A 25,447-nucleotide genomic window follows, 5' to 3' on the forward strand; every position below is an offset into this window, starting at 1 on the left:
AGTTCTAGGTCTAGAGAGACCATCTTAAACAATAGTGTAGAGAGTCACAGAAGAAGACCTAAGATACACATACACACAGGGATAGATGTAATAAAATTCTATACCATAAAGTTTATTTTCTGAAGCCATCTGCCAAATTCAACCTTAGATTAAGGCTACTAAGAACATACGATAAGCCTTCAGGTTAGCTTAAATGATTTAGAAGTCCCTAAACATAGTTTGCTTTGAACTGTGTCATACACACATTGACAACCAAGTCTCCAAGTATTCCATACAGAAGTATCATTCAGAGAATTAGAGTTAATTTCAAAGGATTATGTAGTGCTTAACATAAGAATGTTTAGCAAAAAATGTTGAAACAATATCACTAGTGTGGGTTAACTAAATTTCAACTACTGAACTATTCACGTTCTTCCTTCATCAGCACTCAAAGGATGTTGTGGAGATTCTTACTTTTACTGTAGGACATTCAACCATCTGAGCTTCATCAAGACAGATTCTCCACCACTCCACCGCTACCAGGGGGCTGGGAATAGCCATATAGCGCTTCTGGTTCCTCAGGCGACGCCCATCCTCGCTATTGCTATGTGGGATATCAACATAGTTTAGTTCTGAACGAAGGACATCATAGGTAATGATAACTATATCTTGTTCTGCCAAAAAATGAGGCTGTAAGAAGCCATCTTTCTTCACTCCTTGATATACCTGGGAAATAATCAGAACCAACAGTTATTATAGAAAACCTGGACAAAGGCCATAGAAATATTCACTTATTATATCCCTACTAAACTGAGCCCTTTCTAAATTTGTATTTGGACACACACATTATAGACAGATTGTAAACTGTCTAGAGAAATGTTATGTTCTAATGTGGGAGCCAAGTGACATAAACAACTTGAATGGAAATATCACAAAGCAACTGTGGCAACATTAGTGAAAAGACCAATTGTGCAATTGACAGTGAACTCAGAGGAGCTAATGTTTCAGTTACTTTTTGAAGCAATGCTTATATTTCTTTCAAATAGAAAAAAAGAGGAAAGAATGTAGGCAGGTTGTTAAATGGACTCAATAGGGGTGTGAGCATATAGTGGAAAAAGAGGAAAGAATGTGGGCAAGGCCGACAGATTTGATACAGGTATGAGAATACAGTGGTTGGGAAAGTAGAGCAATCACAGCTATTATTCATGAAGTATCGTTCCTGTTTTAGATACTGTGTGAAACATTGTCTCCAAACTTCAACATCAATACTGTTAGGTATTACTCCTTTCCCCCAAAGAGGAAACAACGACCTGCTTAAAACTGAAGGAGCCAAGACTGAAAGTCCCATCCACACAGAATAGAACTTCTTAGTGGCAAAAATCATGCTTTATTTTTTGTTACAGTCCCCATGTCCATGACAATGGCTGACTATGGAAAATCTACACTATTTGCATGGGAGGAAGAAGAAAAGAAATGTGGCCAACAGTAACACCCAATGACTATGGGCCAGTACTTTACTAATTTCATCTACACAGCAAGCCTGTGTGAGGCTGTTTTCAGAATTCAGTATAGTTCCTGGAAAGGATATGTACCAAATAAATATCTGCTGAATGAGTATTTTTTTTTTTTTAATTTTACTAATGAGGTAATTGAGGCTCCAGAGAGATTATGGATCTACAAGGTGACAGGTTGAAATGAGCATCTGCAACTACACTATGCTATCCTGGGAACTGACTCTCTCTCTAAAATCACAAATTGTAACAACTCATTTTCATCTTGATAATCAAGAATTTTAAAAACGCCTTCATATCAACATATTCTCAACTTCTAAAATTCAGAAGTCAGAAAAGAACATAGTCTACTGCTCTGTTTCTTCTTTCAATATTCTCTTCAAGCTCTGGTACAGCTGGTATTAGTATCATAACAAATAATTTTAGAAATATACAAACATGATGGTGATGTGGCTCAGTGCTAGAGTGCTTGTCTAACATGTGTAAGGTCTTGGGTTCAATTTATTGAAAAAAGTATAAAAACACTGACAAAGAACTCTGGAAAATAAAAGCATACAGAAAAGTAAAATAATACATAATCAAAATTAGGTACACATGCCTGTAATACTAGCACTTGAGAGGTAGAGGATCAGAGTTCAATGTCATCCTTGAAGCTATCCTGGGCTATGTGAAATACTGCCCCAACTCTCCCTCCAAATAAATAAAATAATAAACAATATTAAAAATAAATGCAAACAAATTAAAAGCACAATGAAAACTATGATGAAGAAGCACACATTTACATGTTTCTATCCCTCTTTAGCTCAGTGCCTACCAAAACTCGAAGAGATGATGATCTCACATGCCGGTTGATTTCATCCACCCACTGATGGCAAATGGAACTCGGAGAGATGATCAGCGTTGCTCTTGTTGACACTGGCTCCATTGCAACCAGGCAGTGGGGGCAGTAAAAAGGCTTAACCTTCAGATTCTTCTCCTCGTAATTCACACACTTCGCATGTTGCCACAGGTGACACTTCAGACACTGAACTCTCGGCTTTCGGCCAATCTGGTCAAATTCACCACATATGCACTCAAAGCGGTAATCAGAGGTCTCACAGGGACTCACAGTGTTAGAATGTGCCAACTCCTCATCAGCGGGCTTTAGAGAGCCAGCAAGGTCTTCTGCTCCTTGGTCTCTCTTGTCCTCAGAGGCAGGTGCACTTTCTGAGACATTAGCATCAGCACTTGCAGAGCCACCAACAGCTGGAGAGTGAATCTGGGAATCTGGATTGATAGGTTGTCTCTTTTCCTTCTTAGTGAGTAACACAGGTTTTTTCTTCAATTTACTACGGCTTTTTCTGGCCTTATAGTAATAATAATAAGGATCATCATCATCATCAGAAGTGTTTGATGGCAGGTATTCAGAGTCTGTGTCCTTGTTCACTGATTTCCTTAACTCCTTCTGAATTTTCCTTGGACTCCCCACCACCTATGAAAAAGAATTGTTTAATTAACATGTGTCAATAAAGTTGTAACTTGGAAACTAAACTCTAAACTTTATATATTTACAAATTCAACAGTCTTTACCCAAAGAGAATTGTTCCTGACAAATGTTCTCTAATTTACTCTCTGAAAGACCTCTCTCCGTAATCCTCAGAAAAGCAAAGGCTCTACTTCATCCCTGTAGAGTTTTGTTTTGAGATACAGATCAGAAAGATAAAGGGAGATTACCCCATTGTTCTTAATGATTTATGATTTAAAGTCTGCTTAAATCAATCAAATAACAGAAATTTAGAGTACATACAATACCAAGTCATCAAGTACAAAAACCGTGTAAGTTAATCTACTATTTACTGCAATCAGTAAACAAACTCCTGTCTTTGCCCTTTCCATGTGTGCCTCCTACCATCATGGTTTGAATGTCAGTTCTGGGCCAGGCATTGTTTTAGATACTAGGGTATAAAAAAGAAGTACATTTGGTATCTGTCTCAACAGCTCTCTGAATAGTCAAAGCAAAAGTGAGCTATAGAAATGCCTACAAAGGGCACGGAACACAAATGGGGTGTGACAAACAGGTAGGTGATAGGAACAGCTCTGGGAAAAAGGTGTCAGACCTAACAGCAAATAGAAGAGCCAGGCTATTACCACAGAAAAAATGGCACTGGTTGGAGATTTCCCCGTGTGGCAGAGGGATTACAAAAGCACAGCTCACTGCAGTCTTTCATGTTGCTTGGGCACAAGGTGGACATTACCTGTTCCAAAAGATGAAGAGGGAGTGTGTGTGTGTCTCCAAAAAAAAAGGCTTTCATAATTTGATTCGTTGTCAGTAGTCGTTCCTTGATAATGTTTACATGTATTGTGATTATATTTCTAAAAGCAAATTGAAATTACTGGCCCAATGAAAACAGTTTTATAACAAAATATAAAAAGTTTTATAGGATGATGGCATTGGGAACACTATAATTTTATATAAAGAGACTTGAAATATATATAAATAGGTATATATAAATTTGAGGCATTAACATTGCTAAAGCTGGGAGCCAAGTTTGTAATTGCAGACAGTATCATAACAATAGACAAGTTATCTTCAACTCTAAGGCATATGAAAACAACTAATTTTAGAGTTCACCCCATTGAGTATTTTTAATGAGTAAACCACATTCCTCTGGATTCAAATGTAACTAAAATAGTTACTACTTTTGTGATATTTACATTCAGAAAGTAGAAAACATAAGTCACTGGGATAATCTTTTTCCTTACTTGTTTTTGATTTTTGTCTGCAAACTTTGAAAGCTTTAGTGTCAAGGTATGATCTACCTATTTATTCTGTATGGTAAGAGGTGGGGTGGGTGGTTTTTGGTTATTCGGTGGGTTATGGGTGTTTGACTTCATTTAGGGGAGTTGGTTACAAGTTGTTATTGGTCATGGTCAAAACAATAAAACTAAACAAAGGAAGTTAGATTTAGGGATCTCTTTCTGAAGAGAAAGAGGGGGATATAGTATAGAAATGATGGTATAAAAGGGTGGACTGTTGAGTCGTTTAAACAACCACTAGTCTCAAATATTTTGTATTGGTATGGATTTTAGTATACTGATACAAATTTAAAGCTATTTTTATTATACTGTATATATGTTTCTATTTTTGTTTAAGGTATTATACCTACACAACTCATTTAAAAATATAAAGTTTTAGTCCATGAAAGCTATTTAGGATAATAAAGAAATACAGGTTAATGGTTGGTCATCTAAAACTATCAAACTTATAGTCATGTTAGGTATGTTTTCAAGACATACAGAGATACATTTTAGATAGAGAGGTGATCTTCAAACACTTCAAAGATCTAAATATGGTAGAGTGTTTTAATAACATAGGCTTTTCATGACAGTGAGACCTGTCTGCTGCTGGCAGTACCAATTTACTTCAAAAAAGAGATGATGGGCAAAGAACCTCCATATGGAGTTTGCTTTCTTTTCTTGTGGCAAAAGCCAGCCATTTGGGCAAGAAACTGCTCTTGCCTTGACTGCTGACAGTATGTTGGCCAAATTGGAGAAGCAGGACACAAAAGAAAGTGATTGCCAAGGTTTGCCAAGACATGGTAGGACAGTCCTTCAAAGATCCTGCTTCACAGAAAATGTCAGATATTTTAGGCCCACAGGCTGAAGATGGATGCTTCAATGTTACGGAGGAACGTTGGGGTGACTGTCCAGAGAGCCTGATGTCTATCATTTCTTAGTTTTAGAAGTTGTTTACTTTGCACTTCCTGTTTACTCAGGTAATATTTTATCCTTCTTGGGTCTCTGATGGAGATTGAAGACTAGATTGTTATAGTTTTACAGTTTTCCTTGTTACCAAATTCAGAAAAGAAACTTACATAAAAGATGTAAAGTTTGTAAGTTTGAGAGACCCATAAAGCTTAAACTGTTTATGTAAAAAATGTTTTGAGGTCTAAAAAGATAGTTTTAAGATTGTAATACAAGTTATGATAGAAAATGGTTTACGTATAACACTTTGGACTCATCAAGAGAGGATAGATAATGAAATATTTTCTCTAAATTTGCCAAATACAAACAGATCGAACATTGTAAATGTAATTCTTACCTGCTAATTGTTAATGTATATAGTTTTAGTGTGTTAGAGTTAAAATCTTTCTTTTTTATTTAGACAAAAAGGGAGAAATGTTGTGGAATATTCCTTTACACTGTGTTAAAGATGTGTCACTGTGATTGGTTTTAAAATAAAGCTTAAAAGCCAACAGCTAGGCAGGAGGTATAGGCAGGGCTTCTGGACAGAGAGAGCTCTGGGAAGAAGAAAGGAGTCGCCAGCCAGATGCAGAGGGATCAGATATGCAGGAGGAGAGGTAAAAGCCACGAGTCATGTGGCAACAAATAGATGAATAGAAATGGGTTAATTTAAGTTATAAGAAATAGTGGGGAAAGCCTAAGCTATATGCTGAGCTTTCATAATTAATAATAAGTCTCTACGTCATTTTTTGTGAGCTGGTGGCCCAAAGAAAAATTCTTTTACAAGTATATTTACTTAATAAATGCTGTTACCTGCTTCTTTGTTTTATCACATATATCTTCTTCCTTGTAATTCTTCCCCAGTGTAAAAGTCCCAGAGAAACCATGGCCTTTGATCTGTTTCACAAGACCTTCAAAGATTAAACATTTTAGCATCCGCTTCAAAAGACTCCGGTTCCGCTGAACATCGTATTTGTATATGGAGCTGACATACTTATAGATAGAAAGAATAGAAACTCCTTTTTTCCCATTCATTTCTTTCACAGCTGTTAGGATCATCACACGTGTAGCTAAATGTACAAGGGGATAAACAAAAGGATATGCTAATTACTCAAAATAACTAAAATAAAATGTCAATCTGCATTAGGGACTAGGTTAAGAAAATAAATAAAAGATGTAACACACTCTAGTACCATTCCAAAGAATATGTAATAAAAATTGACCTTGAATTAAGAAAAAAATTACTGTAATAGAAATAATTTAGCAAATAGTTATTCAGGCTAATTTGTTTGACAAAACAACAATCATTCAAATTACAAAGCAAAATCTCCTGAATGTCCTAGTATAGTCTATGCTACCATTGCTAAGAAAAATTAATCTGTTAATAGAAATCGTAGTAGCTACACTTGAAAATAAACAAAATTGAAGAAACTTAAGTATAATAGACTGAACTAGTAGTACTGGGAGCAACTCTTTATTTTTGTTAATGTAACTTGTAACCATGCTTTTATGTTAAATACAAACAATTTAAGTAAAAACCAGTCATGATGATTAAACCTTTCTGAGGACAGTACAAAGTGCAGTAAAAATCATTTGAAAGACGCTACTTGAAGAAACCACACTTACGGGGGCAGTGCACTTTTTCTTTTGGTTCATGTTCTGTATCTTGGATTTCTCTATTTTTTACTTTTCCTTTGGGACAGTGAGATGGGATGAAATAATTCACCACTTTCCCCTGAAATACATGACATTTGGTAGTTGAAATATTTGGTATTCAATATTTTGAGTATTATAATTAACTCTTCTTCTATTAAAGAAATGGAAAATAGTCATATACAACTATAAAAGGAGATAAGTAAATGTCATTCATTATATAAACTTTTTTTTTTTTACTTTGGAGCTTGCAACTAGCCTTTTTTAAATTTGTGTATACTATTTAAATTAACTAAACATAGGGAATTTCTGAAAGAAACTTAAAGATACATTTTAAAATAGAATTGGCATATTTATAATAATAAACATTAATTTGGAAATAAAATATGTAATGAGCTTAACATCTCAGAAAGAAGTTATTAATACTTCACAGTGTCTTTTTTAAAGACTTGTTTTTGTTTTATGTGTAATGGTATTTTGCTTGTATATATGTCTGTGTACGACACACATGCAGTGTCCGCAAAGGCCAGAAGAGGGAGCGGCATCACCTGGAGCTAGAGCTATAGATGGTTGCTTAGTTGCTCAGTTGTGGGTGCTGGAAATCCAATCTAGGTCCTCTAGAAGAACAGCCAGAGCTCAGAGTTCCTAACTGCTGAGTCATCTCTCCAGACCTGCCCCCATCATATATATGTAAATATATATATATATATTTAAATTTATAAAAATATATTTATAAATATAAATTTTTCTTTTCTATTTACTATTGAAATCTCTAAGGTTTATTTTGTATATGTGGACTTTCCAACAGATTACATACATACTAAGATTGTGAGCCTGTGGTTCCTGAAGGTTCTTAAGTGGTTCTACCTTTGATTAGTGGGCTAAAGTTAGCAGGGCTTAATGTGCTGGCTTCAGGTTTCACTACTGGGAGATATAGGAAGTAATTTTTTGTAAACTCTAAAATTCATATATTTATATAAAATCTATTCCATCAGTCAACCAATAATTTCTACTTATCAGAATCTGAGGTTTGTAATTAAATAGACAGTTCTTAAAATATTCAGTGGCAATATGGACCTTATAGTGTTGACAAGATATCTGAAGTACCAGTAGGATGTATTATAAAACAGTTCTTTGCTAACTAGTTGCGAGACTGGCAACTTACTTCATATTCATATTCATATTCAATTCTTCATATTGTTAATTGGTCTACATCACTCAAGAAAAACCTGCTAGGAAGCCAACGTCCCATTCTCTGTAGTCACGTGAAGGTAATCAAACATGAACACAAGCCATTGCCATACAATGCACAGAAGGGGTTGACTTGAGGGCCAAGTCAATCGTCAATGTTCACTGTAAGGTCTCTTGACACCCCATGTTCCCGTCCTCTGAAGCACTGCAGTATTTCTTTGTACCTCAGGAAGAGTGAGACCATCTTGTTTGACGTCTTGTCGAGTATGCGTCAGAATCAGAGCCAGAACTTCCACTGTCTTTCCGAGACCCATCTCATCTGCTAAGATTCCACCAAGCAACTGTGGTCCAGCATGTGGGAAATCACGAATGATGCTAAGAGAAAAGACAGTCCAAGAATTTAAATAAAAGTTATGCTGTCCTTTATTAGTATTCCCAAAGAGAACAGAAGAAGTGCATAAAACTTAAAGTTTATTGAAACTTCATTTAGGAGACAACAATTCAAATTACGAATCATGGGTAACAGGAGTGAAATAATAACAATAATCTAGCAGACAACTAAGTGCAGAAATAAGAATGGTGTAGTACATAATGAACATCTTGTCTATTCTATAATTAAAGAGAAATGTTATGCAGGCTGGCAACATGGCTCAGCAGGAGAAGGTGCTTGCCACCAAGCCTCACGACAAACATGAAAGGAGAGAAGAGTCTCCTGCAAGCTGTCCTCTTCCTTCACAGGTACGCCATAGCACCTCTCCTTCCCTGGCTACAGAACAAATAAATATATGTCATTTTATACATTTTAGAAGGAAGCACTTTTTCCTTTTAGGTCCTTATGGACACATGATTAAAAAATATAGAAGACAATAAATATTGATTTATTTATTACGATTAAAGAATCTTATATTTCTTTAATCTATAAACTGATAAATTTAATGAAAATTGTAAAAGTTGGCCTTTTATAAACAAAATAACATTAGTACCTGAGATATAAATCTCCTCTCTCCTTTATTCTTTCCCTCTCGGAGATAGGGTTTCACTATATTGCCCTGGCTGGCCTGGAACTCTCTATGTAGACCAAACTGGCCTCTAAACTCAAAGATTTGCCTGCCCATGCCTCCCCAGGTGCTGGGATTAAAGCACATGGCTCACCATGTCCAGCCATGACAAGATTTTGTCAGTCTTGATAACTCAGCAGCTTTTGTCTATCATGAAAAATGACAAGGGCTTTTATTTCTGAGTCTATCCTAGCTACAGAAATACACAGTAATTTAGCATTCCTCAAGACCGTGAATATGTGTTAAATATCTCATAGATTTTACTGCATATATTTTAAAAATCAGCATATAAGATTTGCCTTACCAGCCTGTATATGGATTATAGTAGAGTTTCAAACCATCAGGTGTAACAATTTCTCGCCACAAGAAGTGCAGGGAGTTGTCTAAAATAAAGTATAACCACATAAGAGGTTTTGTTTTGTTTTGTTTTCTGTCATATACTGATACTAAAATAAAACAAACAGAATGGTATGGGATGCTGACTCAGGAGACCCATGTCCTTGAAAAGCTCACTCAGGAAAAGCTACATATTTGCCTCTCACTTAGCACATAGGGTTCTCTCCAGTTCTTTTTAAAAAATATTCTTCTACTACTCTTTGCTTTGGTACACACCCACATAAGCAAGTAATAACACAGAAAAGGGAAGCACAACAAACTGCTGAGGGTCACTAGGAAAACTAGCACACAGCACCAACTCAACCTCAAGGGTTGGTTACCTTTAACAAAGCACCTAAGAAGTGGGCAACTTCTTTCTTTCTTTCTTGCTGACAATAAATTTTTTTTCTCATACAATATATTGATTTAGATTTCCCCTCCCCAAACTCCTTCCAGCTCTTTCCCACCTACCCAGATCTACACCCTTTCTTTCTCTCATTATAATACAAACATCTAAAAAAAATAATAACAAAAATTAGATAAAAACAAACAGAAGAAAAAGAGCCAAAGAAAAAGTACAATAAGCACATTTAGACACACATACACATGCTTGCACCTTGTACACACAGAAACTCCATAAAAGCACAAAACCAGAAACCATAATATATATATGAAAAGGACCTGTAATGGGGGGAGGGAAGCTTGACAGCAGCATGATGACACAAAGAACCTCCAAAAATGTCAGAGTTCATTTTGTATTTATCACCTACTGCTAGGCATGGGGCTTGCCAGTAAGAATGGTTTGTATACCTAGTGAGACACTGCTGGAGAAAACTAATTTTTCATTTGCACAATTCAGAAAGATTCTGGGCTAGGGAAGCCCAGCTAGCTCAGTTGGAAGAACACGTGACTCTTAATCTCAGGGTCATGGGGTTCAAGTCCCATGTTGGGTGGCTCATCATTTAGCATGATTGTGGTGGTTCATGCCAGTCAGATTTGCTACAGGAAGTGGAAGCAGGAGGATCACAGGCAACTTTAAAATAACTCAACAGACCTATGCTACTTAGCTCCAAGATTTATCTTAACTGTAACCAACCTGCCATATGGAGCAGAGAGTGAAAAGAAAAATTCACTTCACTTAGAAAAAAGAAAGCTCAAACTGCAATATTTAAGTAATGCATTTATCTCAACCTTCTTTGGTCTTTCTCTTTAATCTTTTAATTTACCAAATAGGAAATCAGTCTCTATCCATCAATGAAATGAAACTAAATTCTCAGGAAGTAAAGATGACATAGGAAAACATACAGTATTTATAAATGGAAAAATGCAATTCAGAGAAAACCACACAGAGCAGAGACATGGCTACGTGTCACATGGAGATTTAATTTAGAAAATCTTGTCTATAGATTAAAAAAATGAGTTCCTGATATGCAAAGTATAGACACACCTCAAAAATGTCATATAAAAAGAAATGAAATCTTTGCTCAAATTGTGTGCATATGTAAATGGCTCATTTTTCCCAAACAGGCCAAGTGATGGTGGCAATGGCTGCCTCTTGAAGGGTTAGAACCAGAGCTGGCTGGGCCATAAGCAAATGTCTTAAGGTAGTGGAATTTTCTACATCAGTACTACTGTACAAAATATAATGAGTCCCATATATAACCTTTAATTTGCAGTTCTTATCATAAAATAAGAAACAAGTGAAATAATTTTAACAGTCTACTTTACCCTAATAACTAAAATATTATTTAATATGTAACCAATATAAAAATTAAAGGGTTTTACATTGTTTCCTTTTTACAGTACTACATGAAATCCAGTGTGTATTGTAAACTCACAGCAAATTTCAATTTTTCAACTCTCAAGAACCAGATGGAGCGAGTACTTACTTTGGCATGGGTCTAGTTCTGTTATACGGTGTTATGGTTTGGATCTGATTTGTTCTCCTATGACTCTTATGTTGAACACTCTTATTGTTGCCACTGAAGCAATGCTTGGAGGTGGGGGCCTAGGGGAAGTGACTGGATATCATAGCGCTAGCTTCATAAATGGACTAGTTTATTAGTAGGTTCATTAATTTGAGGGCTTACTTGGAACTAGCAGAAACTTTAGTGATAAGACCCAGTTAAAGGGAGTCAGTCGGTCCTGACTGGGAGGGACTGTCCTTGGGGAATGTATCTAGTCCTGGTCCCTTCATAGCATGTCCTTTGCTTCCAGGCTACAAAGAGATGAAGAGCTCTTCAGCCACATGTCACTGTAATGATGCAAACATTGTGAACACACCTAATATGCTCAATGGCTAAGACTGTACTGAATAATTTATATTTTCAGTACAAAATATCATACAGGATTTTCACAACCACAGTGTGTAATTGTGCACTTACTTCGTACCATTACAACTCAATAACTATATAATCAAGTATTGGTATGTAAACTTGAAGCTTTCCTTTCTAAGCACTGGCCACTCAGGTATACTTCACCAAAACTGGCTAAAATTCTTATAATTAAAAAAAATTCTAGACGTATTTGACTGCATTCTTCTAATTCTGAAACAAGGTATTTTCTTCCCTGTAAATATCTAATCTCTCCTCAGGTCCAAAGCAATGAGGCCAGTCACTCTTGCACTGAAACCTCTCACTCTGTGATTCTCTCAACCCTGGAGATGATTTTCAGCTACTCTGTCGCTGTGGTAGAGGCCTGACAAAAACTGTTTGTTGACTCTAAGGATATAGATTTGTTAAATGCATCAAATTTAAGCTTTAATTTCAAAGCATTTTGTTGTGTGCAAATTATACCTTTCTGAGCCGGGCGGTGGTGGCGCATGCCTTTAATCCCAGCACTCGGGAGGCAGAGGCAGGTGAATCTTTGTGAGTTCGAGGCCAGCCTGGACTACAGAGTGAGTTCCAGGAAAGGCGCAAAGCTACACAGAGAAACCCTGTCTCGAAAAACCAAAAAAAAAAAAATAAATAAAAATAAATAAATAAAATATACCTTTCTGTAGTTATGTATCTAAAGAAAATTATTTCATTTTAGAGAAAATACGACCTTTGTGGGACTTTAAAGAACTAACAATTTCCCAAACAAATAACTGAGAGGAAAATACTGAATGAGAGATGGGCAGTGAAACATACAGATTATGAAACTTGACCAAGAGCACCCAACTCCAGAGTTCAATGTTTGTTTCAGGGCAGGACGGGAGATTTAAAGACTATGAATGAATGAGAATGTAGGAGACAGGAAAATAGAGACAAGGAAAGTAATTTTGGAAGAAGACAAATTTACTGATATTTGAAAGGATCAGGAGTAAGGAGAAATAATATTGCCTATCAACTGATATTGTCCAAAATGAAAACATAAAACAAAAATTAGGTTGCTGGAATACTTGGGATAAATAAGTAATATCATCTGCTACTAACTGAGTAAATCTCTACAGGAAGAAGTAGAACTAGTTAATAACTCATTTTAAAGAATTGTGTAAAAATCTCAAAATCTGTCTACTCACTTAAAAACAGTGTTGCTATGGTGGTGTGCACTTTTAAGCCCAGTGCTCAGGAGGCAGAAACATGAATTCTCATTAGAGTTTAAGGCTAGCCTGGTCTAAACAGTGAGTTCTAGGACAGCCAGGGGCTACACAAAAACCCTGTCTTAAAGCAAACAAACAAAAATATTACTAGAGCACACCCTTCCAATAAATCTCTTGGTTTTATTTCTTTTGTGGGGCAACCAAAAAAATATAAACTAGGAAAATTAGTCACACTTGCAAATCTGCTCTGTTACTAACATTTATTGTCAAGTTAGGAAGATTCTTACTCATAACTAGTCAAGTTCTAAAAGTAACCCTTGTTGACAAGTTGTGACTTTTTTCCTCTTCTTCTTCTTTTTTTTTTTTTTTTTTTTTTTTGAGATAGCATGGCACACAGCCCAGAATGGCTGGCCTGAAATTCACATTGTGGCCTGGAATGACTTGAATTTCTCATCTTCTTGCTACTACCTCCCAAACTGAGATTACATGTAGGGACCATGATTTAAACTTATTTCCTACTTTTCATACATTGCCATTAAGGCTGAAGGAAAAAACATTTTAAATTTATACAAATAAGGAAAGTCACATATTTTTCTAGATTTCTATTTCGAAAGACTTCTTAGAAAACTATTCTCTTTTCAGTATGATTACTTGCCATTACCCTAACACATGCCCCACCATTGACTATCTTCAACATCTTCCTCCAATCAACGAGCCCTTCTTTAAACATCTTATACTTGCCACCAGCAGGAACGCTTCTGAAATGCTCTTGTTGTAGCATCCAGTTGACTGCCTCCCTCTGGTATGGTCTCAGTACTGGGATCAGTGCAGGATGTTGGACATCCACTTGGACTGACTGTGTTTCTTGCTGGTGTGTTTGCTTCACAAAGTGATAGAGCTCATCAATGTCCTGGCCCTCTGGCTCACTATCTGAATCATCCTCATCTTCTTCTGGCACATCTGTATATCCAACAAAAGTACTCATAACAGGATCTGCATTGTAAGCCACAAGCAATATTTTTCTATTTAAAACCATCCCCTCCCACTCTGTTTTAGACAACATTTCACAGTACTCTCTGGATTAGCCTCATATCCAAAATCCTCATGTCTCAGTCTTCTGAGGGCTGTGAATTTAGGTGCATGTGTTACAAGGCCTTCTAACCATTAGTCCTTATTGCAGGAAACTCCCAAGCACCCATTATCTCTATAGTCCTGCTCTGTGTGTTCTGTGACTAGAAATCCCTCCCCCAAAATATCTACCTACACTTTCTTTAAAATAGTTCAAATGATACATGGTATCAGTGTTGTCCTTGGTGTTCATGTGCTATTTCATGCTTTGGCTTTAACTACGTGTTGTAATCTATCTCCTTTCTCAATCTCCTATATGTACTTGTCACAGCTCCTCAGAGAAACTGACATGCTCTGTTCTCATAAGTATTTAGTAACTATAAGTATTTTCACCTGTGATTTATAAATTAACTTATTTCACTTTTATACCTTAACATAAAAAAATCCTTATTTTTTATGCTTATTAAAGCAAGGGTTCTCATTAATTTTTCAGGCTAAGATGAAAAAGTGGGCCTTTGGTAGCAGCAGCAGCTACTGAAGAAATATGCTGAAACCATTAATGTGTATCCAGCTGTCACATTTCACCAGACGAACACAACTGTCCAGAAGAAGACTCACACTGTACCTTGAACAAAATAAAAACCCTAAACACACTTGCATTATTCTTTCAATGTGAAGAAATGAACCACTTTTATTTCCAAATTGTTCTCAAAGAGCACATGATAAAACTACATGGTTTTATAGAACATAATCTAACATGATCAATTACAAAGAGTATATGGAATAATCTACAAGTTATTTTCAATACAAAATATCATATAGGATTTTCACAACCACAGTGTTTAGTTATGCATTTGTTTCCTATCATTACCACAAAATAATAAATGTAATCAAGTACTGATATCTAAGCTTGAAGTTTTCCTTCCCGAGCACTGGTAGTTTAGGTATATTCCACCATAGCTGGCTAAAATTCTTTTAACTAAAAAAATTCTAGATGTATTTGATAGCATTTCTAATTCTGAAACAAGGTATTTTCTTCCCTGTAACTCTCTAACTTGCAAAATAACTTACTACTATTAGTATTGTGAAGTTTTGAAAGAATGAGTTAAGGCTTCAATTTACCCACTATGTTCAAAACCAGATTTCCAAAACAGTCTAAAATGAAAATGTTCTATAGGGCCAGAGCTACAGCTCAGAAATATAGCACCTGCTTAGCATGTGTGCAGTTGTAGGTTTGACACCTAGCACATAAAGGAAAAAAAGAAATCAAAAGAAAGGAACAGGGAGATAGAATATCCTAAAAACTGCACCGAAATACCAGACACACTAAGTTCTCCACCGTAACTTGGCGACTCCAAGCTGTTTCTCCAGCAGCACAGCTGGGTGCACCCAGCCAGTCCCGTGTCTACCAGTGGCACAGTACTGGACCAGCAGTGCTTTCTGCGTCTGTTTCTCTCTATCACTGAGCTACAGTCTGTGATATTCACAGGTCCTTAGCTGCACTTCTAAATAAGGATTCCCTGTCCCACCAACAAACAACAGAATCATCTACTATGGAAACCTGCCTCCTGAGATTTTCTATCAGACTGCAAAAGTGAGATCGATAAAGGCCAGCAACAATCTCTGGCTACTATGGAATTTTGCAGAGAAGGAAGGAAGGAAAGGAGGGATCCAACTAGTTCAGATGTGACTGCCTTTTGACTTTGTATGTTGATTTTGCAAACATTTCTTGAATGCTGGGCACAATGCTAAGCAAGTACAGTGAAAAAACAAATCGTATTAGTGAGGCATTCCAGATAAGATTTTGTTATACAGTAGTGTATGAAGATCATTTAAGTTCCTTCATATTTATTATCTATTTTTCAAGTTGTTATGTATTAGATTATTTTAAGGTGTAATACTTTTGTTTATGTTGCATTTATTTAACTCTGAAGCTGTATTACTGTGCCTGTCTAAAACACCTGGTGGTCTAATAAAAAACTGAATAGGTGGGGCTGGCAGGCCGAGAGGATATATAGAAAGAGAAAATTGGGGGGAAGAAAAAGATGGGAGGAGTGAGGAGATTTAGGAGCCAGAGAATGAGGAGGTCTCCAGGGGCCAGCCACTCAGCTACACAGCAAGCCATGGAGTAAGAAACAAAGAAAGGTATACAAGAATAGAAAAAGGAAAAGCCTAGAGGCAAAAGGTAGATGGGATAAGTTAAGGAAAGCTGGTTAGAAACTAAGCCAAGCTAAGGCCAGGCATTCAAAAGTAATAATAAGCTTCTGTGTGTAATTTATCAGGGAGCTGGGTGGCGGGCCCCCATAAGAAAGACCAAAGAACAAACAACATGTTATGTGTACAAGCTGAGGAAAAATTGATAATCCCAAAATGCAATTTTAAAGTTCACTTTAATAATTACCTGGAATAATAAAATTATGTAACTTTTCCATCACTCTCTTCATGAGCTGATTGAACTTTTTCATTCTTGAACTTGCATCACTCATAAAGTCTAGTCTTGCTAGGCCGGCTTCCAAGATATAAATTCCAACCTAAAAAGAATTAAAGTTTTACTAAGAATATATTATTCTTCATTTGGAAACAAGAAAACCCTTTAGAGTCACTATTTCTAAAAAACAGAACTTTGAAATTTTTAAAAAAATGTATATGGGTGTTTTGTCTGCATGTATGTTTATGAACCACATGTACAGTACCCCTGGAGGCCAAGAGAGGACAGTGAATCCCTGGGGACAGGAGTTACAGATGGCTGTTAGCTGGCATGTGGGTGCTGGGAACCAAACCTGGGTCCTCTGCAAGAGCAGCTAGTGCTCTTAACCATTGAACCATTTCTCCAGTCCCAGATTCATTATTGTTATTAATATTATTATTTTGGTTTTTCGAGACAGGGTTTCTCTGTGTAGCTTTGCACCTTTCCTGGATCTCCCTCTGTAGTCCAGGCTGGCCTCGAACTCAGAGAGATCCACCTGCCTCTGCCTCCCAAGTGCTGGGATTAAAGGCATGCGCCACCACCGCCCTGCTAGATTCACTATTTTTAAAGGCTTTAACAATGTCTACACCATAGGCACGAGATTTAATTTCATAAATTCAATCTGTAAATGTCTATGATGCATTATTTATTAGAAAAACGAAAACAAAAAGACTTCCTTAACAGGGACAAAACACAGGAGAATGTTATGAAAACCTCAATTCAACCGACCATGTCACCATTTCTAAACCTAATGAACACTTGAATAATCAGTGAAGCTCATTACAAAGAAGCATTTCCTAGAAAACTAAACACACGTGATCAGTCTTTTGTGGTTAAGTTTGGGAATCCTTATCATCAGATCAAATATGAAATAAAAGGTGGAAGAAAACAGACCTTGACTAATGTTAAGTAAAACAATGCAGCTCATGAATCTTAAGAGCTGAAATACTCAGATCTGAGTACAGGCAATGATATTCAGGACTAAAAGACATTTAGGAAATATAAGTTTTGTTTAGATTCAAATGTTCTCCTTTTTTAAAATGGAAAGTCTATATGAAGCAGCCTAAATAGTTTAATTTTTAAGGTTTGTAACAGCAGACAATTCTTTTTCTTCATTTCTCCAACTATCCTGGGGCCAAACTCCCTAACAACTGAACTCCTTCATGTCTTCTGCTGAAATATAAGAATCCAGTAACATCACAGAGTAACAAGTGAGTTACATTTCAGGACTGCATGCGTTTGCCTTTTGTTCACCTGGGGATGGCTTACCATGGTAGTGACAGATAAATATTTACATTTTTATAAAAATCAAGGTCATGGAAAGTGGAAGAGATTAAGATTTGATTTTAAGGGTAGAATAGAGACACACCAGCCATGAATTCTTACATTCCTGCTATCACTCTGCAAAATACTGGTTCTCAAAATGAGTAGACAAGGAACTACATGGTTATGAGTTTCACTGTCCAGGGAAAGTTAACTTCTGTATAATGCTTTCAAATGTTCTCTATTCTTTAGGTTATTTTTAAGTAAGTCTATGGCCATTCTACCCTGAACATACCAGATCTCTCCAGAAATAATAATTAGACCTACCAATACAATTGCTTTTAATTTAAGAAATGTGACACAAAGATGAAGCAATATCTTAAATTTTTCTTTCAGCCTTTAGCAAAAGGCATATAATCTCTTTACAGAGTACACCTACTTACATTATCTCACCTGACTTCAGAAAAATCTATCATGAAAGAATGGGTATGGTTTACAGTTCATATAGAAAAAAGTTGATATCAGAACATTTGAGTGATTCTCATATATTTACACAACTTACTGAATGCACATCTTGAAATGAATTACAAATGTTAAGTACCAGGCACTTTAAATAGGCAGTAAAGATAAAGACCTCACAGTTTAGCAAGCAAGAAGGATCTAAGATGTAAATGCAATTCAATTAGGGAAAAAAAAAGAAAGAAAGAAATTAAGAAAGAAAACAAACAACAAAAACCAAACCAAATCAAAACCAAACTATGTATCAGGTATTCTGGGTTGGGGCTTAAGAGAAGTTCTCCATGCATGAGAGTCTTTCTGAACAGACTACCAGAGAACGACATAGTTAGTAGAGGAGGGGAAAGAAATAACCTAGGCAGAGGGAAGCGAGAAAAGCACAGACAGAAAGACAGCATCTGTGTGGAAAACAAATTAATTCGGAATTTCTGGAGCCAGAGGAAAAAGCACAGTGACAAAGGGTAAGAAGGGTCAGGGACATGCGACAGAAAGGTGTATGTCAGAGCAGGAAGGCTACACTTCAGTTCTACAATCAGGAAACTAACTCCTATCACACCATTTCTGAAACAATGTAGACAAAGATTTGAAAATACAAGGTATGAGAACCAAAGCAAGTAACTGAGCACAGAGGCAGGAAGTAAAACTCAGGGGAATCCCCTCAGGAAAGTGCTAGAAATGATTGGCAGGAAGACACAGTCTTGCTGTTACTTAAAGCCCCATATAAAGTATTCTTTGAGACAATAATGAGAAGCTTATTGCTGGGTCTTGAGATTTTCTAAGTTAACTTCAATGTAGAACCTTACAAGACACTACAGAAACTGAGTACCTTGATCGTATGATTTCCTTCAGGTCTCTGATAAAGTTTTATTCCTCTTTTCTTCTGCAGCCAGGCCAAATCCTGTAACATGTTGGTACTGAAGGACGATTCCACTCTAAGACCCTTGCCATAAATATCAGCCGATTCTTTAAGCACACTTTCTTGTTTTTCTTCATCTTTATATTCTGAATGGACATAGATCAGGAACTGATTGCTTGACTCTGAACTCATCAATGTAAAACTCCTTTCAGAAAAATGTTCAACTGAACTCTCTTCATGGAGAAGCTGAAGAGCAAAATCTCCCAGCAATGCTTTCCAAGAATGATCGCCATGATAGGGAGAAATGGTAACATTCAACTTGACAGACAAAGGGGTCTCTTTTTCAGTGGATTCTGAGGTGCCCACAGCCTCTGACCGCCTCTTCTTATCTCTGTGAACCGCATCTTCAGGAGGGTCATCATCTATGAGGATGCAATCAGAAGAGGAGTCTGCACCCGAGCAGGGCTGCTCCTCAACAGTCAAGGGGAGCGGTTCATTCCTCAGGTCTTCATGCATGTTCCAATGAAGCTGCTGCTGCCTTTCCTCATCCACCTTCACTGGGGGAGCACGTTTCCTTCGGCTGCTCATCTTTACACTTTCTTGGTCAGTGAATGTGAATTCTAAATGACAAATGGAACAGTGGACATGAGGCAGGACAGAAAGACTGGAAAAGAACACCAAACACATTGGAGTCTGGTTAATGCCTCTGACCTGTTGCAAATCCAAATTCCAGCACAATTAACAACATACATTTGCTATGAAGGTTACCAACATAGAGATAATGTATCTTTTACAAAGAAATATTTTCAAACAAAAACAGTAACACTGCAATGTTCATGCTTGCAGCCCGAATGTGCACCTTGGGTAGGGCCTCGCTCCTCTCCTGGGTATTTTCTAGGAATCTCACAAACAAGACTATGACTTCCATTCACAGTGAAAATATCATTTCCTGAGACCTAATCCAATTCTTTATCTTAACAATAATCTGTGACATTAAGCACATTCCTTAGCAGCCCTTAAACACAATATGAAATCTGTTATATAATGTGAAATCTTCAGAAAGATATATAGAAAAGGAAGGGTAAATTTTGAAAAAAAAACTTAAGTCAAGTAATAGCTGCTATGGTTTGGCTGTAAAAGCTCCCACAGACTTAGAACTGATCCCTGGTTGGTGGATCCCTGTTTTGGGGGATTCTGGAAACTTTAGATGGGGCCTAGGCTAGGGAGTGCAATGTTGGTTGCTGAGCCTGGAGGACCAGCCTCATTTCCTGTCCTGTCTGTTTTCTTACCTACCCAGATGTGAGGAAGCAACCTCACCACCCTGCGGCCACCAAGCAACATTCTCACCCTCGCTGTGTCTTCCCCATCAGGATGGACTGCTCCCTCAACACCCCGTAGTTTTTTCCTTCTCTGGTATTTGGTTGCCTCAAGGAGAAAACTAACAGGCGAGGAACACATTAACCAAGATCTCATGTATCAAATAGCCTGTAACAGTTTCACTCATCTTCAGCGGAAAACATTTAGTTAAGAGAATCAATTGTACAAAAGGAAACAAATTATAAAACTACACTTGGCCGGTGAAAACTAGTAAGACAAACCTCTCACAAAGCTGGAAACAAAAGCCTGTCTCATGTGTCAGTTGATTTAAACTCAGGCCACTGCTGAATAATTCCAACGTGTTTTACAATCCCAAAGCATTCAACTTCGATCGACCCTAACATAGTTTAAAAGCCCTTAGAAATGCCTTTCTTAAAGAGAAAAAAAAATGGGAGAAAAATCCTAACACACACAATGTTTTTATGGATTAACAGATTAAAAAAAAAGACTTCGCATGATAAATACAGGCCATTTGGATTAAAAGGCACCAAGTTTAAACGGCCAGTGTTTAATGTCCAATACTGGACCTCAGACGGGGTCCCTTAACCATAAATCCACATCTTCATTCATGAAACCTAGGGCTACGGCAGAGCCAAAACGCACAACGCGCCCCCGAAGCCAGGGTGGCTTGGAAAGCGAATGCCATCGGCCTGTCGCCGAAGGCAACCGAGGACCGGCCAGCCTAACTTCCACGTCTCGGCCTCCCTTTCAGCCACCTGCAGTCCCAGGCGCCACGAGCCCCCGGGGCACGTCCTACAGGCACAGGAGGGTCCCCCCTCAAGTCATCCCCCTGCCCCAGCTCCCGGGGCCGGCGCGCGACAGGGCCTCGGCGCGCGGGCGGGGGCGGCAAGCACCCCGGTCCCACGCGGGCCGGGCGCGGCCCACGGCCCGGGCGGGAGCTAAGTCGCCGCGGGGGGAACTGGCAGGGCCGACCCCGGAGCTCCGCCGGAGCCTCGGCGATTTCCTGGTGGCCCAGAGCCGACTTCCCCTCCGCGGCCTCTAACCTCTGACTCCACAGCCACCACGGCCTACCTCAGCCGGTACCCAAGCGCCCGTCACCAGGCCGGGCCTTCCTCACACACTGCGGACCACCCCAGGCCGACATTCGCCGAACACACATACACCACACACACACACACACACACAAACATACACACACTCACACACACCTGACGGAGCTGCGCACGCGCCGCGCGCCGCGCTGGGCGGAGCCGGGGCGCCCAGGCCGGAAACCACAGCGCCACAGCTGACAGGCGTCGGGTCCCGGCGAATGCGCAGGACGCCTCGGGACGCCCCGCCCCTTTCTCCCACGCTGGCTTCAAAAGGCGCTTCTGCGCAAGCGCCGCCCCTGAAGCCCCCCCCGTTAGAAGACCGTTGAAGTCTCGCGATGGTTGGCCCCATCTCTTTTCCCCGGGCCGCCCGGAGCTTTAGCAATTGTAGGATGGGCGGGGTAACCTAATGAGAGTAAACACAGGAGAATCAACTTGCTGGCACGCCCAGCTCTGTACTAGTGAATCCCCAGTTTGCATATAGCTCAACTACCTTGTTTTGAAACAACCCAGGTATATTGTATCATGTCTAATCTACGTTTAGGTCCAAAGGAGGGGGCGGGGCTCCTTCCCAGAGCGGGCGGGACGGTGTAAGTGAGTTGTGGTTTTAATAAAAAGGCAGACACTTATGTAAAACTAAATTCACCATGTTGAGCAGTTATAATACCCGAACAAATCTACAAGTTAGGGATAAAACTATTAAATCAAAAGAATTTGATTTAACAAAAAACAAAAACAGAATGCAGAGAAGATGTCTCCAGAGGCATCTCAGAGTAAGCTAATAATAAGGTCCAAGTGGAATTTATTCTGGCCAAGAAAAATGCTAAGGCTTTAAACGTTTACACAGTGTAAGAGAAATTATACGTGCCGTGCTGAAGCTGCCTTCCCAGTCTCTTTTCAGAGGGGAGAATTCTACATTCAGCAGACACAAAATTCTTCCGTCTGAATATTTCAGTAGTGTGTTTAACAAGTGCTTTGTATATCCTTGGAAAATTTTCTCTGTAAGGTAATGTTTTGTTTTGGGGGGGAGGTTGTTTGTTTGTTTTTTCTTTCAATTTTGTAATCACCAAAGCTAATTCCGGGAGAGGGAAAAAAAGGTTCTCTTGTTATTTGGCTTTGTGGAAGTCCCCTGCTGAGGGACAACTGTTCATGAAAATACTGAGTCCTAACACCTAGTAGATGGTAAGTAATCTAATGAGAGTAAACACAGGAGAATCAACTTACTGGCACACCCAGATCTTACCAGTGAATCCCTAATTTGCTTATAGCTCAACTAACTTGTTTTAAAACAATATAGGTATATTGTATCATGTCTAATCTACATTTAGATCCAGCCTTTCACAATAAGGTAAATATTGCAATAGTGTCTCATAAATTTTCTTCTTTCCCTATGTACATAAAAAGTTATGTTTACTTTATACTGTGGTTTCAGTAAGTATACAATAATATGTCTGAAGAGATATAAATATCAAAATTTAAAAATATTTTAGTGCTGAAAAATGCTAGTGTCCATCTGAATTTTCAGCACATCATCTTTTTCCTGATGTAGGATTTTCTTTGAAGCTGATGGCTGCTGACTCAAGTTGGTGGCTGGTAGAGGTTGAGGTGGCCGTAGAAATTTATCAAAATTAGGAATAAATTCAGGGTGGCGAAGAAAGAGACTGCCACTCCATCAGAACAAGGCAAAACTCTGAGCTGCCCGACATGGGTGCTCATAACTGAACTCAGGTCTTATGCAAGAGCAGATTATACACCAGCACCCCAATGTATTTCTTAAATAATAAGATTTAAAAGTCAAAATGATTCCTCTGTGGGCTGAAAGCCTGATGGTGTGTTGGCAGGCATAAAAAGTGTATCAATCTCAGCACACTGTATCTATCTATCTGTCTGTCTATTGATCAATCGATCGATCATCTATCTATAGATATATATTATTTACATTTCTGAGCAGTATATCTTAACAATATACTTAAAATATTAAGCTTAAAATAGTCAGTATAAATATTTAGTAAGCAGATAATCTGCCATCCAGGCTTTTAATACAATTCTTAAGTGCCATAGGACTGAGCAATGAATGAATATTTAACTCCAACCTAAAGTCACCAGCTGAATTATTGTCCTGAAAAGAAAGTCTCCTGTAATTAAACTTTGAAGCTACTCACTTTTTCTCTTTAGCTATGAAAGTCCTAGATGGCATGTTTTCCACCAGAAGTCTGTTTAGTCTACACTGCTTGGCATTCCCACCCCATCAATAATCTTAGTTACATTTTTTCCTTGATAAATCTTTACAGTTTCTTCTCCATCATCTGCTACTTCCATTTGCACCTTTGTGTTATAAGGATTCTCTTTTTCCCTTCAGCTTCATGAACAAACCGCTCTGCAAACTTCAAACTCCATGTCTCAGCCTTTATAGATGAGAAGTGAGTCAGGACATTGCTCTGCATTAGGGTTTGGCTTATGAAAATGTGGTTGGTTTGATCTGTCAGATTTCTGTATCAGCAACGAAGTTTCTTCTCTTTCTTAGAGTTCTTGTGTTTACAGAAATAATTATTTTTTGCAATTTTTGTCATCAAATACCCGTTTAATTTCCTTCAAGACTTTTTCCTTTACATGGATCACTTGTTGCAAGAGGCCTCGCTTTTAGCCTATCACAAGTTAAACTTAATTATTTTGAGCTTTTAATTGAAAGTGCGAGACATGTGACATGCTTTCTAGTCATCCTAATCTCAAGAGTGTTGTTTCAAATAATGAAGTGGCTCAGGAGAGGGAGAGAGATGGGGAAACAGTCTGGCTGGTGATATAGTCAGATCACATACTTTTATTAAAGTCACTTTTATGTATAGAGATAGTGTGTGGTGTCTCAAAACAATTACCACACTAATGTAAAAGATTACTAAACAGAGTACCATAACATAAAAGTTTGAAATGGCATGAGAATAACCAATATTTGTGTTCGACATGAATACCAAGTGCCAATATACTGTTAGGAAAACAGCATCAGTAGACTTGCTGAATACAAGGTTGCCACAAGTCTTCCATTTGTAAACAAATACAATAGTGGGGTAAGATGAAGTATGCCTGTGAATGTGAAGGCGGTCAGACCACATGCTCCCTCATTTCTTCTCAGTGGCTAAAGTAATGACAAGTCCATTTCCTTTTGAGGACACTAAGGCGTTTTTTTTTTCTCATGGTAGTCCTAACTCTGGACATCTTTTGTGCAAATGAATGATTTAAGTTCTTCTCAGAGAGAAAGACTCGATCTTTGAAAGTAAGAATCCTTAAAAGGCTGTTATGTAAGTATATACAATTTTATCTCCCTTTGGGGCCAGGAATAGAATAGTCTTAAGTATATATGTACGGCTTTTGATTCTGCAAAGATCTTTCATGTTGGTTTTTCTATGAAGTTCCCAGTAATATGAACTATTGTTCACTTTTCACTGCACTGAAGAATCATCTGAGATTCAAAGTAATTGGCTGATTTTCCATAATTTAGCTCTATGAGAAAGAAGATCTAGACCAGTGGTTCTCAACCTCCCTACTGCTGTGACCCTTTAATACAGTTCCTTATGTTCAGGTGACCCCCAACCATAAAAGTATTTTATTGCTACTTCATAACTGTAATTTTACTGCTGTTATGAATAGTAATGTAAATATTTGACATGCAGGATTGTAATGAGTCTCTGCTCCGCCAGCCAGCTCTCAAATAATGACATGAGACTTCTTGTTAATTATGAAACCTTGGCCTTTAGCTTAGGCTTGTCTTAACCAGCTCTTATAACTTAAATTAAGCCATTTATATTAATTCTGCCACATGGCATTACCTCTCTTCCATCTTGCA

At 37.9% G+C, this 25,447-nt stretch overlaps 1 protein-coding gene across 1 annotated transcript in view; it reads right to left on the minus strand.

The window, feature by feature from the left end:
• Shprh (SNF2 histone linker PHD RING helicase) overlaps nt 1-21,723 on the minus strand; it is a 71,648-nt gene extending 49,925 nt beyond the window's left edge. Inside the window, exons 1-10 of the mRNA XM_059272746.1 lie at nt 21,593-21,723; nt 19,154-19,803; nt 16,483-16,612; nt 13,755-13,973; nt 9,420-9,498; nt 8,282-8,432; nt 6,840-6,948; nt 6,027-6,283; nt 2,305-2,961; nt 454-705 (exon numbers count right to left, since the gene is read on the minus strand). Coding sequence (XP_059128729.1) covers nt 454-705; nt 2,305-2,961; nt 6,027-6,283; nt 6,840-6,948; nt 8,282-8,432; nt 9,420-9,498; nt 13,755-13,973; nt 16,483-16,612; nt 19,154-19,771 — 2,472 coding nt within the window. The 5' untranslated portion in view covers nt 19,772-19,803; nt 21,593-21,723. The remainder of the gene's footprint in view (nt 1-453; nt 706-2,304; nt 2,962-6,026; nt 6,284-6,839; nt 6,949-8,281; nt 8,433-9,419; nt 9,499-13,754; nt 13,974-16,482; nt 16,613-19,153; nt 19,804-21,592) is intronic.
• Nucleotides 21,724-25,447: the final 3,724 nt, after the last annotated feature.

This window comes from Peromyscus eremicus, chromosome 8b (assembly GCF_949786415.1).
Source record: "Peromyscus eremicus chromosome 8b, PerEre_H2_v1, whole genome shotgun sequence".
NCBI lineage: Eukaryota > Metazoa > Chordata > Mammalia > Rodentia > Cricetidae > Peromyscus > Peromyscus eremicus.